Raw genomic sequence first — 19,739 nt, 5'->3', positions numbered from 1 at the left:
TATCTATCTATCTATCTATCTATCTGTCTGTCTATCTATCTATCTATCTATCTATCTATCTATCTATCTATCTATCTATCTATGCATATATATTTGTATGTGTGTGCATATATTAATTAATGCATGACTTACTAATGTCCAGTGAAGTGGCTAACTGGCAAATATTCAATCCTCACCCATGCATATACTAGAAAACAGCTTTTAAATTAAATAGGTGCCCACTGTAGTGGACACTATGCATCAGTCAACATACTGGTATTAAACTATCTTCATCTTCAATGTATACATAAAACATTCTTGCATAGCGGGACAAAAATCTACATCGAAAGACAATTTCAATAACATTTATTTTCCTTATAAATTTGTTGTTCTGCTTCACTCATTTTTTCCACAGATTTCACCAAAAAAACTCATATATTAAAGTTGTTATATATACATATATATATATATATATATATATATATATATATATATATATATATATATATATATATATATATATATATATATATATATATATGAGATGATATAAAAAGTGTTTAACGTGAATTAACATGAACAAAAGTTTAATTATATTATAAAGTTGGAGAAAGTAGTGAGGCATTTTGCAGCTAAAGAGCTCATTTTTATTTACTTTTTGGTTTTTTGTGAGACCAAAAATCAGAGATACAGGAAAAAAAAGTCTCTTTTAACAATACCTTCAGAGAGAGTCTTAAAAAAGAAATCCTGTCATAAATCTCACATTCCTCTAACTATCCACAGTGGGTTAACATTGCAGGAGGAAAATATTTTTTAATTCAACCATGACAACTGTGACAGGGACAAGCTTGTAACTACAAGCATACTAGCTCTATCAGTAGTTGTAACACTGGTGAAGGTAGAGAAATTAGAAGTAATGTCAGCGATACACGGCTCATTCTACTCAATCATTACCATGTGTTTAAAGTCAGTCCCCCTTCTGGGATATCAATCTGTCCAGTTAGGAATACTGACTGTGAATCAATTTCACCTGCTGTAGTACAAATTTAACCGACAACAGGTGGAAATGAAAGTCAATTTGCAGTACAGCCCTGTGAAGGAATGGTCCTGCAGGTGGTGGCCACAGACCATCTCACTGTCCCTGTCCTGACCTCCATGACTTAATGATTTTGGTCTCCATTGATCATTCTTATGTTATTTTGTCTCAAAACATTCCACTAAGTAATGAATAAAGATTTTCAACTGGAATATTTCATTTTATTTCAGATCTAAGATGCATTGTTTAGCTGTTGCCTTTAGTTATTTATTTTGAGCAGTATATAAGCTGTGGCCCTCCTTGAAACAAGATATCTTTTCTCCATCACCAACACACTCCCACCACGTTTTGTTTGTACAACTGAAGGTACACCTGAAACCTTCTTGAAGAGCTTCAAATGATCCTTAAAAATTTGAAACTACAGCGACATGAGCTACTGTCTCCACTGCAAATGTTTCAAAATTAAAAATCACAAGCGAGTTTAAAGCTGGGGTCAAGTGCACACTTGATCCAATTAATCTAATTAATTAATCCACACACCATGTTTCACAGTAGGGATTTCTATTTAAACTAAAAAGTACTACTCTGACCTTGTGGCTCATCGGTGGGATCTTTAACAAATTACAGATGGGCAGCTCTGGGTGAGCAATGGCTTTCTCCTTGGAGTCCTGCTATGTACACCATTGTTGATCAGTGTAGTCCTTATAAACATTCCCATTAAACAATGTGAGACGGTTTGGAGTTGATTATAGGTTATCTGGAGTTCCTTTGTGGCCTTGCAGACTATTACATACCTTACCCAGGTGGGCTGGTCTGAAGGAGGTTAAATGTAGCCATAAATTTTCTCCATGCATACCCAGGCTGTCTGACTGTAGAAAAATTGAGTTGAAACTGGAGTTGAAATTTTTATTTTCTTTCACGTCTCATGGGCATCGACCACTGTTTTACTACGGTCCTTGATAATCCCTTTTCTTCTCACCCACTACACTTCTACTTTCTACAAGTAAAACTGAGCACAATCTACAACCAGATTGTTATTGCACTTAATTTAACCTTATTATTAAATGTTGATCCAAGAATTATACTTACGTTTGACTCTCAGGCTAATTTAATGTTTAATTTTCCTTAAAAGAATACGGATAATATGGTATTTTCCAGGGCTTCAAGGATGTGTGGTGGTTCACACTGTTTCACAGCTGAAAGATTCCTGGTTCCTCAGCTGCGCATCTCTATGTGGAGTTTGCATGTTCTTCTCTCTGCACGACCAGGTTCTCTCCAGGATTTCTGGCATCATCTCACAGTCAAAAAGCATGCGTGTTAGGTTAATTGGTGATTGGTGATGTTAGGTTAATCTGGCCCTTCCACAATGGCTCTATTCTATTCTATTCTATTCTACAGTTATTTAGCAGAAGCTTTTATCCAAAGTGACTTACATTTAACAGAAGTAACAACACAAGCAAGGCTCGTAACACATGGCTAAAAATACTAAAGAACAAACTACACAATTTCCCTAAGGAATTCCAAAGGGATTAATAAAGTATTCTGATAATGTTTTTAAATAAAGACATAATAACAAATGCCGTTTTTAGCTATTTTTAAGTCAATTGCATTCAATTTCCACAACATAATGACACTGAAAGTGCCATTAATATTTTTTTAATCTATTTTTCTTGTTGTTAGCTTGGAAACTATGGGCTTTTTTTTTTTTTACATCATTTTCCACATATATCTACATTGCATAGAATATAGTCTGTCTATCCTTTTTTTGCAATAGTTTCATGTTTTTCTTTATTTTAACACTTAAAAATAAAAATGTGGTTCTTCAAAAGTTACAACAAATTTCCTAGATATTTATATAAAAAAGGTTGTCTTTTTTTCAAAAGGTCTTGTAACATTTCCGTTTCTAAACGAGTTTTATTTAACAGGGCTGAGGGGAAAATGGAGCTTACAGACCCTTGTCTTATACGAGCTTTAGGAATGAGTTAACGTGCACATTTGTCTCTATGATGGACAGGCAAACTGTCCAGGTTTTGCTCTGCATCTCACCAGGTAGCAGCAGGGATAGGCTCCAGTTCCCTATGAGACACTCAGCTGGATTAAGCAGGTACAGACAATGGATGGAGGCTTTTCCTCATTTTATAACTTGGTTTCTTTTTCTTTGATTGTGAGACACATATAAGGCTGAAGATTTGAGAAAATTTGAAACTTTCAGGCACCAGTCTTTGAGCACACATGTGTGTATGGACCTTTAAGGTACATTAGAACTATCATTACATTGAGGAGCTTTTCTAAAGCAGCGGTTCTCAAGCTGGGGGTTGGGACCCTCAGGGGGTCACAAGATACTTTCAGAGGGTCGCCAGATAATTTTAAAATATATATCCTACATTTATCAAATACTTTTAGGATTTTTACCAGGGCTGTCAAAATTAAACCATTAATGAAGAAATACATTTTTAAATTAGCACCTTAAATTTTAAACACATTAATGTATAAATAACAAAGTTAGTACACATGCCGTATTAAAAATCTGAATTTGACACTATTGCTGATTTTTTGCATGTAAGTGCCATGTCACAGCGGTGAACCACCAAAAGCCACTTTATCTTCTTATTTATGAAGATTCTGACAATTTTCCAGGCTTACATTAAGAGATGCTGCAGGATGACCCATTTGATACATCACACAATTAATCACTAAGTCATCGCATAGGGGTGGGGGGGCCACGAACACCAACGTATGTTATCTTGAGGGTCATGCCTTAAAAAGTTTGAGAAACATTGTTGTAGAGAACTCCAGCTGTGCTTGTGTTGTGGTTTCTCAAGGACCAGCCTAGAGTTCTGAGGGTAGGAGGAGGCAGAGAGAGGTTTGGGAGAGGAGGATGGCACAATGTTTGTAAGAGGGAAAAGGTAACAAGACAGAGCAATAATAAAGAAAGGGGATGAAGAGATGCAGCCAACATCATTTCTTGAAATGAACTTTCAATAAAGAGCTAAATCAAATAGGGGAACTGGGATATATATATATATATATATATATATATATATATATATATATATATATATATATATATATATATATATATATATATATATATATACTAAGAATATTAATATGTAAAGTAAAAATAGAAGAACCTGTGTTTTTATGGGGGCAATCCCAGGGCAGGAAAGGTCAAAGTGAAGTTTTAGCGGGAAGCTAAACGATAATCTGCAGAAAAGTCTGAGTTGGTGCTTGTACAGTAGAGAGGAGCAGCCAAGATGTTCTGATTAAGTGGAGCTGGCAGGCCAGGGGAGCCTCCCTCGGACTGCTGTCAGCTACGAGTGTGGAGACTCCAATCACTGACACAACAAAGCTGCATAAGTGCCACTTCCCCAGCAGGGGGCACCCTAGCCTACTGCCCCATACCATGCTGTGTGCCCCCCTGAGGAAAGATTTATATTTTTAAACAACCCCTTTACCCCAAGGTGACGGGATAACAACCAAGGCAAGAATCCACATAACGAAACATGACCTGCAGGCCCCCACGCTACACTAAAGATACTTTAATTGAGATGAAACAAGATGAGGGTGCTGGGCTCCCCGTCTCGTGAAATTACGCTGTGTGTTTTTTGATCTGTTGCACAGGAGCAAGATGCTGGGTAGAGTTTTATTTTGAAAGATGATGCTCATTATACCTTTTTACAGATTTCACTGTGTAGCAAAACCAAAAGAATATTTAAAGTAATGAAACTGAGTGCTTCTAGCAAAGAGAAATAACAAAAACACCATTCATCTTGTGACAGTGAAAATAAAGAGAGACCTCTCCACCTGCATTGATTAACTCATGCAAAACTTGGTGCCATCAGAGTGCCAAGATCTGCAAAAAGAGAGAGAATCAAAATTCCATTTCTTCAAAACTCTGTTCCCTTAGTCCAGAAGACAATCTGACCGCCAGCCTTCAAAAGACAAACCCATAAAGTATTTATGTGTGTGCCTGGGGTCCAGTCAGTTCAGACAGCCACTGAAGAATTGATTAAAGGAGGTGAAAGAATTGTTAAGTGTATCAAATTTAAACCAAGGCCAAACAAGAAAATGTTGAGTCTGAGCCACTGAGGGAAACTAAATCAGGTCTTTAGTGATGACACAATAGATAGAAAAAAACATTCTCTACACACAAATGACAGCATACTGGTTTCATCCTGTTACTGGATTTTTTTTTTTTCTTTTAATCCTACATGTCCTCCCGTGTAAGAAAAAACATGCACTTCAAGAAGCCAAAATTTTCTGACTGCATTCAGGTTTCACTTTCTGACTGCGTGTGATGGATTGTAAATGTATCTCACCAGTTTCTAGAATTCGTCGGTGTAGCAGCCCTGGATGGAGAAAGGCCTCGTCTTTACATGAGCGGATCTGCGTTCCTACTAGCTCAGAGTTGGTTGCGAGTATTCTTGCGCTCTCTTCGTTCAGGTTCACCCCGGCCATGGAGGCCACATCATTGATGTCATCATCGTCTCTGGAAAAAGGAAAATAGTGGATATGATGAAAATGCACATTGATTTGTAAATGAGACAATCGTCCTCATTATTTTAATTTTTTTTCTTTTAAGGATAAATCGTTTGGTCATAATGGCACACTTTCCATTACAGGGTCTATTAGTGTCAACACTGAAAAGCTGAGATGAAGAACATTTGGTGGGAGCTTTGCTCCGTAAAGATGCTACTGAGGATTGGAAATACACCAAAGTTAGCAAACTCCATTCAAACACTTCTCTGCAACTACTGACTTATTTTCATGATGCACTGGTATAATTCAAAGGTATAATGCTGATTTCACAATGTTATGTGTTATTACATCTCAGTAGAGACAGGAGAATGCAGTGTTTATACCATATATGCAGCAGAATTGAAGTAGTTGTGTTTGAGAAAGAGAAGTTCCCACATCCTGCAAAAGCTTTGTGAGTCAACAGCATGAAAAATTCCCCCACAATCATGACACTTGGCATGCAGCGATTCTGATCCTGGCCTGAATTAGCAGAGCACTGACATGTTTTGCTTACAGGACTTGCCCAAAGCGAGCAACAGCACTGACAGAAAGAGCCACAGAACAAAGAACCGCAGAACACACACAGAGTGGCCTCTCACCGCTCACTGGCTCACCTCCACAGTCATTTACGTTCATGCCACTGTTGTTAGTTACGACAGAGCTTGTGTGTGTGTGTGTCACTGTGCTTTTGTGTGTGCAACATGGGGCCACTTGGAGTGTGGGCACACACCGTTAGCCAACCCCACCCCGCCGAGGCCCTACTGCTCCTTGGTGCGGCCACAGAGAGCTGATATGAAACTTGACACCACGGCGGGAGGTTGACAAAGACAATTAGAGTAGCTCCCTGAACCTCACACATCTCTACCTTCTCTCTTCTATTCCTCGTCTCTCCGAGCACTAAAACTGGACCTTCACAGAGATAATCTCCACTACAGCACAAGCACTGATACATGCCAAGGATTTTGTCCTCTGCTGCACCTCAGGCTCTACACTCCTCCTCATCACATCTTTACAGATAGCTTAACCTGTAACTCCAGTGGATAACATCTGTGTAACTTGAAGCTGTGTAAAGAGAGGCAAAGCCCACATGCTTTGAGGAGTCCAGCACTCAATTAGTGTTTGAGTGCTAAACTTCAAAAGAAAAACCACAAAAACTCCAGCTCATTCTGCCCTTTGTCAGCTAAAGGTGACAGCAAGTGGACACAATGGACAATTACACAGATTGACAGGATTTCAAAATGTACTTATCTTTTATTGTTTGAGTAAAAAAAGAAAGATTGTTAGTTTTTAATAGAGATCCACTAGTGTACAAGAAAAAGATACTGAAAGCTTAAATCGTGAAGTTGGCATATGAGAAAACACAAATAGTAACGCAGAGCTCTAAAACTTGACATTTTTTGTAATTTTTATATATACCACTGTTACACATTATATTACATATTTATAAGATATTATACATTATACAACATTAATAGAATATTGACTTTAAAAACATGCTTTCTTTTTTTTTTCAATTCTTCAAGTTAAGGTAACCTGTCCATAATTAATCTTTTTTTATTTGTTCATTTCAAACGTTGACATAATTAGCAGCAAGAATGACAAACGAATTTTAGGCTACATCCTCACGGAGCCAGAACGGATTTCATGTTCAAAATGTTGTCTTTAAATGTGGAAATGTGTGCGTTTAAACAAAACCACTGAAGAAGCTGCAGTATGTCTGCCAGGTCTGTAAGTGGCACTGTAATGTGACCACAGAAATATACCAAAAACAGGTTCACACTGCAAGGAAAAGTGAGACAAATCCAGCTTGTTTTGTACATGTGTGACCCATATCTGATCACATTTCTGACAGTGTGAACGACAGAAATCAAATTTATTTTATTCCAACAATGGCCACTTTTGCAGATGGTGCTAAATCGTATACAAATCTGATCTTTTTAAAAAAGACCTCAGTCTGAACAACCATGTTGAATTTTATCTGATATAATAATTCTGCAGGTGAAGAGGCGGGACAAAGCAACACTGAATGTAAACAACAGACAGAACAGTATCATTACATCATTATGTTGGTGGTTGCACAGCTTGATACAGACATGGCAACATGTGTAGCATCCAAATCTACCTCCATAAACACAATGTACTGCATGTAACGTCATGTCTTCCTCTATGCATGTGAGTCACTTCGGGGCCATGGTGTGCGATACTACAAGATTTAGTACTGATCCCATACTAAGTAATCAAAGTGCTACTATCATCGATACCAATACGATACCCATTTTTTTACGTAGGGCTTTGTAAATAAACGTGTTACTGCAAAGAGAATGATCTCTGTAATTTGCACGTTCGTTTTTAGTTTTTTAAAGCATCAACACATGAACAACAAAGTTATAACTAAAAAAATATTTTAAAAATTGGAATTTGGCATTATCTCAGGGAAAGAAGGTGATTTTGGGCATACAGGTGAGTTGTCACAGCAGTGAACCACATCCACCAAAATCCACTTTATCCATTTTTAAGTTTTAAGTTTTTAAGTAAAAACAAAAACCTAAAATATATTGTTGATCCATTGTTTATTTTCATTGAACGGGCTGTTTTTGGTCCAGTTGATAAGCTGGATTTTATTCTTCAGTTTTCTTGTTCAGTGGTAGTTTCAGGAAATATCCCCTTCTAGCGAGCAGGTGTTGTAACTGTGTGTTGTTCAGGTAGTTTGGTCAGCTTCAGTATTTTGGCTGTGAAAGCTAACTAAACCAAAAAAGGTGCAAATTCTTCCTCCCAATTTAACAAAGTCCCCCAGACTGTCCTGGTGCAGGACAGATGCTTGCAACATATACACTACATCAGGGGTCACCAACTCCGGTCTTCGAGAGCCGGTGCCCTGCAGGTACTGGATGTTTCCATACTGCAACGCCTGATTCAAATAAAATGTATCTCCAAGATCTTGTCAAGTTCTGCCCAAATCTGTTGATGACCCAATCATTTGAATCAGGTGTGTTGCTGCAGGGACACATCCTATACCTGCAGGATACCAGTCCTCGAAGACAAGAGTTGGTGATCGCTGTACTACATATAAAACAAGAGTTTCCGACCAGCTTACAAGAAAATAACAAGCTTCCTATTTTATTCTGTACTCCACCTCTAACCCAATCAGTGTGCAGCTTTCTGTCTAAAAAGGTTGTAGGTCTTAAAAAGTGCCAGCACTTGAAGCCTTTAGTTGCTTGCTACCAAACAATCTTTGGGTCCAATAGGCTCCCATAAAAAACACCAACTACTAAGGCCTGGTACACACATAAGGATTTTTTTAATCTGATGAGATTTTTTTATCTGTTTGAGACCTCACACGTGAAGATGAAAAATCAGGCTTTTAACAGTTTTGATTGTACTGTATGTGGTGGCTCCGATAATCTAATCACAGAAAAGTACTCGCATAACGATGTTGTTCCACAACTCATCTATAGTCAAGTCCTCCAAGCCAGAAATCTCGCCTGATCAAACAAAGAAGAAGAAAAAAGCAACAACCGGAAAACCAAAATACCATGGCAACAACCGGAAAACACAACATCCAGCATGGAAGAGGATCTACAAGACGGAGGAATGATGATGGTCTCGCAACTATTGAAAAATCCAGAACTGACAAAAACAACAGACTGAAGACAGCATGAACACAGACCTGTCAGCTCTCTCTCTGATTGGCTACATTCCGTTCCACGTCACAATCCACACAGTCACAACTCAGGAGTTGTTGGCTTTCCACACACACGTGAAGACCTTTGGTCATAAATATTGAACATGTTCAAAACTTCCGATTTTCGGCCACAACCTGTTTCGGAGCTGATTGTCGGGACAAATTTGTTTGTAACACAACTCAGACGAAATGATACTTTTAAAGGAAAATCTTATAGGACAGGGGATAATGGGGCGTTTGCCATCCTTGGTCGGGAAGGGGCAAAATCGGGACAAAAACAGCCCGAAAATCTTTATGTGTGTACCTAGCCTAAGCCAATAAATTCTTCCTACTGGTCATTTTATCTCATTAGCTACATTCACTCATGATCACTGTGCTGTCAGTGCACGAAAAAACAAAAAATCTTTTCCATTTTTTCTCTATAATTTAGGGATTTAACAAATCAAAAGAATCTATTAATGTAATCCAGTAGGGGTGGTGCTATATGTAGTAAGACATATAGCTTTTGTATGATAAGGAAAAATAAACAAACAAAAAAAAAGCTCCACATATGTAAAATCATAAATCATTTTAGGGATTGTCATCATTTGATGTCTATGAAATCCAAATAGTGTTCTTCTGTAATAAACATTATGGCTACCTAACATTAAACCAGAAGCAAGCTACACCCGGTACATCTACAGCTGCATTCAATCAAAGAAATAATATTAAATATCTTGGGTTTTTTTACACAACAAGCAGAAGTAATGAAGACAGAGCCAACTAGATTTAATCTGCTAGGTATTGTCAGCAGATAACTCCAGTGCACCAAACATCAAACAGTTTCTAAGAAAAGTGGCCTTCTCTTCTTCTCTGATGGTCTGGTTTCAGGGCTATTTGACATTGCCTCGGCTCAAATCAAATGAGAAAGCCATACACAGGTCTGACATTAAAAGGGGGGAATGAAATATGAAATGCAAAATATTCCCAGCTATACCTCTGCACTAATAAAGCAGAGATGTAATTAGCTTCCACGGAAACTAAAGAGCAGCCTCTCGGTTATTGGTTCGGCTTTGCTCTGGGACATTAACCCGGTGGCCACATGAATACATATGCATGTCGTTTCCATATCAAGCTTGTGCTTCAGCGAGGGCATGCCATAGGTGGTGGTGGTGAGAGGACTGCACTTGCCATTTAGAGGTGGTGTCTGTGTGTCAGTGTGTGGGGTGCATCCAGATCTCCTGTGTACCTAGATTTAATGGTGCCTGCAACTACCCCCCTCCACACCTCTGTGGATAAAGGTCTCTGTGCCCTGGCAGGGGGCCCTGATTGATCCTGGTAACTAACACCCAGGCTGTGCATGATGTTGTGCCTATGCTGGGAGCCATGCACCACTGGAGGAGTATTCTCCTCAAAGCAGCCTGAGGTTTGCTGGGCAGCTCCTTGGTTATGTGACCTAAATGTCTGTGGTGGAGGTCGTGGCTCAAGAAAAACCCAAAGAATTTGGCCAAATACAGGAAGATGTTTAATAAGTGACTGTTATAAATTCAGTGAACCACTCACTCTCAGTCTGTAAAAGTATACCAAACAGTGGCATGGCATTCAAATCAGGACATAATTTAATTTTGTGGCTTCTGTACTCCAAAGTCAACAATATTTGGGAGGCCGCTTTTAGGTTCTGAGTCATATCTGTTTGTAAAAAAACTAAAAATAAAAAACTCACATAACATGAGTTTTACCAAAACGTTTGTTCCCTATTTTGGACATCCATATGCAACAATGACAGTTTTTGTGTGTTAACACACACAGGTGGATGTCCACACAGGACAGGGTTGGATTTGCAGGGCTGAGGCTGAGTTTGCCGGCTGGCAGAGGACTGAGGGCTGAGGCTGGCTCGCCAGTGATTACAGCGGATGTTGAGTGTTTACAGAGAGATGAGGAGGGTAAGAGGAAAGGGGGGGGGGGCACAGAGACAGCTGCTTATACTCTGTGCTGTAACCCACACACAGACAGACTCACACACATACACAGACACCAACACAAGCACAAGTACTTAACACAGAAGGCTGTAGCTACATTGGAAACCCCACAAGCCCTGCAGTGGGTATGTGTGTGTTTGTGCTACAGCTGGCCCGCTGGGACCAGCGGTTTAGAGTGACAGCCATACACACATCAGTACCAGACTGCAGCTGAACATGGTGCAGGCTGGGTGGAGGAGAGCATGGTGGATGCTGACTGACCAGATTGGCTCCTTTTTCTTCACAGTCAACATGTGGTTATATTTTTTTTCCAATTTGTTGCTACATGACTCAGTATCATAAGGTCAAAAATGTTTCCATGACTGAACTTGGCCAGACTTTTCCTACATTTTTCTGATAGCTGCTACTTTTTTTTTTTTTTTTGCATATTTTAACAAATAAATCCATTTATTTAATTTATAAATAAGTAAAATGACAAAAATAATTCCTGTACCAACATATTAAGCAAACGATGTACTGTGACTGTTTACATACTGATTAAGATATTGTAGAAACTTTTTAATCAAAAGAACTTTTATTTTCTACAAATATCAGTCACCTCTCTTCACATGCAAGTCATCATGTGTGAGTTACAGGTGTCTGATGCAGTGTGAAGGCAGTAAGTCGTCAGATGAATCATCCTGTAACACTGGGCTCTGTTCCAGCATGTTTATATCCTCAGGTGAGAGAAGTGACAGCAAACTGTGTATGCGACTGCAGAACTGAGGTGTTTTACCCCAAAATAAGTCCAGCTGAAATCTTAAAAGGGAGAGCGTTTGATGCACACACCTTTGCAAAACTAGAGAAAGAATTCTTAACAGCTCTTACATATTTCAGATCATCGCAGAAGACCCATTGTGTTACAATAATGTTTAAAAAGAATGTGGGACAGGTGAGGTGAGGTGGGAACCCAATGACCTCTTGGTCCTGCAGCTTCCAGCACCATTCAGTACTCATGTTTGTATTCTGCCTTTGTTTTGATCTCTGCTAACTAAACTAAAGTTTCTTGACACTACAGAGGCATCATCATATAGTTGCAAATGTGCAGAAATACACTATATATGAGTTCCTGCTACAGTAGGTGTCACCATGAGGACATTTTCCATTGATTGCACACTTCATCCTGGCTAAAATACTAATCATAATTAGTATAATGACAGTTATACAAAATTATTTCTCTCTGACTTTGGAAGCATTGTGCATTTAGTCAGCAAAACTAAAGATTGTCATCCAATCATTTTAGTTTGTGCTGAAATAACCAACCTTACAGGGAGGGAGTGTGGACTTTTAGGGAAGGCCGAAGGCAAAACAATGCAGTGGATTTATCACACAGGACAAAATGAGAGTGCCGCTACTTCACAGGCTGCAGCAACAATATTTGTTTTATCTCATAATTGTTGGGAGCCAAAATTGTAATTGAAAATACTTTATTAATTGCAAACACACGGACTCACATGGCACAAACAGCATCAAGTTTACTGGTGCGGCTGGCGGTAAGGATCAGCTCATTTAAATGTGAGTGAAAATAAAAATATGTCAAGGAAATTTAAAAGAAAACAGATTTTCATTCATGAAGAGACTGACAGATGGATGTGTGAATGATTGCATGTGTTCTGTGTAACATAAAAATGAAGAACAGAATAAAAAAATCATCTGATCCGTATCAAAAGAAATATTTTACATGATGTCAGTAAGGGTTTTTTTCTTCTGGGACAGTGTTACTGTGTTTATTGGGATTATGTTAAAACCAGTGCGTTCATGTGGCGGGCCATAGTGATCACCGAGGGAGGGGGGGGAGAGAAGGTCGTCAGTAACAAGCGAGCCTGACAGCTTAATTACCAACGCAGCTAAAGATTTATTGGTTTATCAATCAGAGCTCCAGGCGCTGTCTTTCCCCTCAGGAGATGGGGACCATTATCATGAACCCGTTGGCCCATGTGACCCAGACTCATCTTGCTGTGGCCCAGTCACAGAGGGGTCATTCTAAACCTCCATTTCCTGTCAATATATGCATACACACACTCAACCATAAATGTTCTTGGATGTGCTCAAGCAGGAGCACAAACAAGAGAAAATTGAGAAATCTATGTAATCATATACAAACACATTAGGATGCAAATGCTGCACAAACAGACAAAATAACAAAACTCACACAAAACATAGACCACAAAGGGCAGCATGTGGGCAATGCACCTTTTTATGTTTTGAGACAAAGGCCCAGCTGAAACAGAGACAAAACCAGAAAGACAGCAAAGCTGCAGGCTAAGTACTGCATGTTTGACTTAACCAGAAGGTATTTTCAGAACCGCATCCAGAAATTCCAACCATCTGGACACAATTATCTTTTTTCTAAATTAAGATTTAGCTCATTTGCAATCCTGCCAATGAGTTGTGTCACTGACACAAGGAGGGCGAGTGTGAGGGTGATCTATTGGTTGGCAGTGTGTTGCTGTGAGGTGGGCGCAGAGAGAAAGTACCACCGATCAACCAGCCAGGTAGAAAGGCAGGCAGCCAGCCAGGTGGCCAGGCAGGCAACTCGGATAAACACTCTTAACCTTAGCTGAGAGTGTAGCCTGTAGTCATGGAGAACCTGCTCAGTGAAATGCTGCCCCCATGTGATGGCAGACTGGAATAACATGTGATCTACAGACAAGTCTCCCGGCCAAAGGAGTTGTACCTGAAAGAGCCTCCTCCAGGGTCGTTGAGCTTGTTTTTCTGATTCCCAGAGATCTGAACAGGCAGGCCAACGGGGGTTTTGCCTGCTTGGATGATGGCTCCCTTTCCCATTGTGCCTGTGACGAAAATGGGGACATTAAAAAAAAAATTTTTAAAACGGAGAAGAAATAGCTAAACAAGAAGGAAAAAAAGTTATCTTATCATTGAAGAGTCCCCTTCTGTCTGCATCAAATATCATCCTGTGTAACAACTACCTTCAGCTGTCTGTGTCATCCTCTCAGGGATAGATGGATGGGTGTATGTATGTGTGTAGGTGGTGGTGTGGCGGGGGCAGTACTGTCGCTTTCCCCAGGTTGGTAGCGGAGAGCGTCGCTCTGTCAATATTACTGCGCTTCACCGGCTCCCCTTACACTCCTAAACCGCATCCTGCTCCGAGACACGTTTTCCAGAGAGGCACAAGGACTGCCAGAGTGAATTTAAACTTGATTTTAACAGGCATGTTCCTAGCCAAGAGGCACAGAAAAGTATTTTTAGAACTATCCCCGCATTCCAATTTATGGGCATAAAACAACCTACAGATCTTTTACTGCAGGCAGTCTTGAGGAAGGGGGCAGATCAAATTTGTATGCACCTCCGATCGTACACAGACGCACATACACACTTGAGCAAAAGCAGGTACAAACATGTACACACCACTGGAGAGAACACAGCTCTCTTAGGAGAGCGTTACACCCGGCTGGTGTTGGGGCGATATTTGTGGGCTTCTGTGGGAAGAGTGTTTGTGAATCAGTGTGAGTAAGCAGCAGCACAAATGTTTGAGAAGCTCTATAACCAGACGGGGGGGAAAAAAACACCTGTTCTCTCTATGGCTCCTGCTTGTTTACACATCTCACAGCCCACTGAGGGAACATTCAGTTTCACTAATGGCTATCTGATGTTTAACCTATTTTGCTGGTTCTTTTCCTAACAAACAGGCTAAGTTTGGTGTGTTTGCTCTATCACACAGCCTCACTGAAAGATCTAAAAGTTGCAAGCCCCTTTCATATTGTGAAGAATTTTCACCTCAATCTTTCTTTTTTTTTTAGAAAGAAAGAGGTGAATGTTTAGATGGCGCAGCCCTGGTGATGTCTCACCCTGTGCTCTGATGGACTGCGTTATCACCACGGGCATCCGGACCTGGCCACCGACAACACCTCCTGTCTTGAGACCCTGGGGCAGAAAAAAAAGTGGAAGGAGGGAAAGAAGGGAAATTAAAATTTTTAAAATTGCATCCCCAATAAACTCAATGCTCATTTTTTGTGCAATCCCGTTGAGAAATGTTTAGATAAAATGTAAAGAATATCTGCAGCAGTATGTGGAATAGAAGGAGCCTATCGATAAGGTGCATTCATTCAAAAGTAGTCATTGCTGCATAGCATTTAAAAAAACAGTGGAGGTCAAATTAATATCACATAAATGGAAGAAGGGTGGATTTCTGCTAAGTAGTAGTAGTAGTAGTGCTAAGAGAAGAGGAAGAAGAAGCGGTGGAAGCAGGGGAGGGTGGGCTTTGCTGGGCTATTAGAGTCACTTCCTTCCTTGGTAGCAGCTACGGGCCGAGCCTGAGGCACAGCCATCCATTTCTACCAGTTTGCTTCTTGCTGCATATTTTTTAGCCTTGTTTTCCATTCCCTGACACATGCTATATTACTGTTCAAGCTACTGAAAAAAGACAGAGGCCATTTTTTCCAAGAGATCCACTGCAGGGGTCTCTAAGAGTGGGAGGGAAGGGGATAAAAAAAATACATTCATAACAGGCAGAGATAGCTAGCACCTCTGGCCAGCCAGCGACACAGTTAACAGAGAGGGGAGAAAAAATCAGGTAGGAAGTTTGAGAATCATGGGAAGAACTGCTTGTATTAGTTTTACAAATTGTTTTCCCAATTTTACACTTAACTGACTGTGGTTTAGTGAAAAGAAACATTAAGATCAAATAGTAAATGTTACATTTAGTGGTGTCAATCTCTTCTGCAATAACCTCTCAGACAACAGACATGTTTGGGCCTAATCTGGTACACTTTTTGCACTTATGATTCAGTTACGGGAATGGTAAGTGTTCTGTGGGCCAGATGTGGGTTGCTGGCCCAGATATGAGATACTGTAAGTGTCTTGTGGGCCATATGTGGTGGCCATTTGGCTGACTTTTGGCAGCTATGCTCACTTGGAGTTAACACCATAACTCAAGGTGTTGCAAATGTTGGCCAGATTTGGACCAAACATGTTTTTGCTATCTGTTTGTCATAAATAATATTCACGACTGTATCATAATATACAACAATCAGCCAAAACATTAAACCACTGACAGGCTGAGTAACACTGCCCATCTATACAATGCAGTGTTCTGCTGGGAAAACTTGCATCCAAGACTTTGGCTTGTGCCACCTACCTCAATATTTTTGTAGAGCAGATATCAGTTACCATATTCCCCATATACCAATGTGATGGAATATGATGGACATCCTTAGATGATCTTTGTCCAAAGCCTGACAGACTGAGCAGTGAATCATAATGTTATGGCTGATCAGTGTACAGCTGCTGCCTCTTAATATGCATACTGTACAACATCACATGTAGCAGATTTCTGTATTTATACATGCTGCTGCAGTGAAGAAAAAGCTTCTACAGTTTGAAGAGATGTGGCCTACTTGCATCACTCCATTCATTCACAGCTTTATCAAGTCTGTGCAGCTCATGTTTTTGCCCTGAAGACATTTTAAGTCAGGTTCACTAACAGCTAGCAGTGAAATTAAAAAAAAAATCTAGCTAACAAGTTAAGTTTAAACTGACACCTTTATTTAAAATTGCCCTTTAGATATATTCATAAATACAGAATAATTCAAATATCTGGCAATGAAAATAAATGGCTTTACACCTACAACATATCACGCTATGGATGTAACACATTGTGGCGCGTTGGGTGTAATCAAATATATTTCTGCACTATTATACTTCCATTTATCAGTTATATGTAAAAGCTGATTTTTTCTCTCCTTAACTCACTTATTTGTTTGGTTTTAGAGTGCTGATGTGCTGGTGGCGATGATTTACTGATGTTTTGTTTAATGGCTTATGTTGGTGTTGAATGCATGTGTGTCTGTGTGTGTGTGTCTGTAAAGAAAAGAAAGATGGACAGACAGTAAGAGAGACCAGAGGCATGTTCTGGACATAGACTGCGGCTGCCATGTTGCTTTAAAATTGACCTGGGGCTGACCTAGTTACCTCACTTCACCCTTCAACAGTTCACGGGTAGAGGAAGCAAAGAAGGGAGGATGAAGAGGGGGCAGATACAGATACAGTGATACATCCTGCTGGAAAGATGTGGAGAGAAAGGGAGCAAGTGAAAGGCAAAGCCAAAAAGGACAGCAGATAGAGAGGGGAAAAAGGAATAAAAGAAGAGGGGAGAGTTGATTAAAAGGCTAAAGAAAACCCCTGAGTTTGCCCCACACTCCATTTGGATCAGACCAGTTCAAGTCTAACCTCACTTAGCCTAACCGTAGAGGCCTGTGCTCTGTGGGATCGCATACACACAGAAACAGTGCACACTATCCTCTAATGTGGCACAGATGTGAACTGAAACTGCCGTCGCTTTCCAGTGCTGGACCCGCAGGTCACCTGGTTTTACTTCAGAGTGGTCCCTGCACTATCTCCGGATAAACTGCTCAGAACCTGCAGGAACGGTGAAGAAAATATCAGGGACACCGTGCTGAATATCAAGGGTCAAACATGTAGATCAGCTTACACTATTACTGACTGTTGACCTCAAGACTCACTGTGTCCATGCAAAAGCGAGTGAAAAATCGAAAGTTGAAAAATCCTCCCTAACTTTATTTGTAAAAAATAACTATAAAAGTAGAAACACAAACAAAAAATAATGTACATTTTGCAGCATAGCTTTGCTTTAAATAATCCTTACTAACATACAGTACCAGTCTAGCATTTGAACAAAAAATGTGTTCAAACGTACAATATTGTCAGAAAATACAAAAACTCTGTCTAACTCACTGCAACCTCCCTTTATGCAGTGGGAAGGCACTCCCAGAGAAGCTGTGTGTTTATTGGTCGAATGGTTCCATCCCTTCTGTCTAACTCATCCCAAACAGGCTGTATAAGGCTGCGGTGGGTGGCTGAGGTGGGCCTGACATGACTTATTGCACATCATCTTTCTCTTTCTTCTAAAAGTAGTTTTTGTACAGCCTAGAGATGTGCTTTGGGGTCACTGTCTTGCTGCATGACAAAGACCCATCAAACAAGTTCCTGGAGGCGAAGCATGACACTGCAAGATGGAGTGATATCCGAACTGGTTCCCTATACCTTGGATTTTGTGAAGATCATCTAGTTTCCCTGAGGCAAAACAACCCCAATCCATCACAGGTTCTTGCCTGTGGTTCAAGGAGCGGAATCATGTTTTTATCTATGTGATGAAAAACTAAGTACAAAGATCTCAAATTTTGACCTGTCTGTCACTTAAATGAAACTCTAACAAGATAGTCAAACTTTCCTAATGATTTCGGATTGTCTTACAAGAAGCTTTTACAGATTGATAAAACATGAGAACACTGTTGTCTGTCGAGCATTTAAGCATATTAAATCTTTTTTTTACTTTTTTACTTTAAGACTTTATGACGAAGTAAACAATTCAAAAAGCTGTTTAGGGAGTCGAGCCTTGTGTTGTTTAGCTGTATAAGAACTGATGTTTTCATATTCTATAGTTTTTTTACAGCAAAAATTGTAATGTCTAATTTCTGTTCATCAAGCGGAGTAATTCTGCTTTTACACCGCCTTTGCATCCTAACTGGCCTTGCAGAGTGCAGAGTCTTTGGGTGGTGCATGGGCTTCAATGTCCTAATTGGTTTTATTGATTCCACATATGAAGGTGTGGATAATGCATGTCTAGCATAGCTTGCTCAGATATGATAATAATAATAATGGATTAGATTTATATTGCTCTTTCTTGCTTAATTGCGAGTTTTTTCCCCTTATGCATTCTGTTTTACTTTCTGCTCCCTGCTTCTAGGTCAGTTTATCACACCTGCTTCTTGTTTGTAATTAGTTGCCCCAGAATTTAAGCTCTGTGCCAGTTCTGTGTGTTTGTTGGTAGTCTGGTCAGGTCCTTATGCTGGGCTAACACCAAACGATTTTCACCGTTGCAGATTAAAAACGGAAGTCTTTAGGAAATCCTAGAAGTCTTACTGGAGTCACAGCGCGCTCCTGTCATCTCGGTCGTTAATCTGCGCCGTTTAACGTCAATCTTTCCCTAGTCTTGGATCTGCGACAATATCAAACATGTTTGATATTATCGCAAGGCGCAGTGAAGAAACACGATCAACAACCAATAGATGAGCTCTGACAAAAGCAGAAACAGGAATCCCGACAGTCAAAGCACCGGCAAAATGGACGAAAAAAAAAGACGAACAAGAAGCTGTGATGAAACTTCGTCGGTGGAGCATCCAGAAAGAGGAGCGGATGGTTACTAAGAAGTAAATGTCTGCTGTGAATCATTTATGCCTTACAGTATAATGATCTAACAAATGAGAGAAGAATTCATTCATCCCTCCAGATTCCGATGAGCTGGTGTAACACCTGGCGGAGATGCAAAGGCACACTTAATGTAATTTCCTGGAGGGAAACTCTCCCCTTGTTTGCTTTGCTGTGGGCAGATCAGCCCTGTTCGATATCAAGTGTCCAACATATCACAAAAAATGCTAAAAGAATCTAGTTGTAGTCTTGTAAATAGTGATTCACAGAGACTAGGCTGAGATTTAAAACTCTAAACATTTGTCTATAGATGTGAGCTGGTAGTTTTTTAGAGTCT

At 39.8% G+C, this 19,739-nt stretch overlaps 1 protein-coding gene across 6 annotated transcripts in view; it reads right to left on the bottom strand.

Annotated features, from left to right (window-relative positions):
- Nucleotides 1–19,739, bottom strand: part of LOC121643525 (transcription initiation factor TFIID subunit 4-like) — a 98,727-nt gene that overhangs the window by 59,874 nt on the left and 19,114 nt on the right. For all 6 annotated transcript variants that reach the window (XM_041990990.1, XM_041990995.1, XM_041991013.1 and 3 more), the window contains 3 exons: nt 15,025–15,100; nt 13,893–14,007; nt 5,338–5,507 (listed from right to left, as the gene is read on the bottom strand). In XM_041990990.1, the coding sequence (XP_041846924.1) occupies nt 5,338–5,507; nt 13,893–14,007; nt 15,025–15,100 (361 nt within the window). The remainder of the gene's footprint in view (nt 1–5,337; nt 5,508–13,892; nt 14,008–15,024; nt 15,101–19,739) is intronic.

The sequence above is a fragment of the Melanotaenia boesemani genome, chromosome 1 (assembly GCF_017639745.1).
Source record: "Melanotaenia boesemani isolate fMelBoe1 chromosome 1, fMelBoe1.pri, whole genome shotgun sequence".
NCBI classification, from domain to species: Eukaryota; Metazoa; Chordata; class Actinopteri; order Atheriniformes; family Melanotaeniidae; genus Melanotaenia; species Melanotaenia boesemani.
Note: the sequence above shows the minus strand (reverse complement) of the source record. Positions and strands in the feature narration are given on the sequence as shown.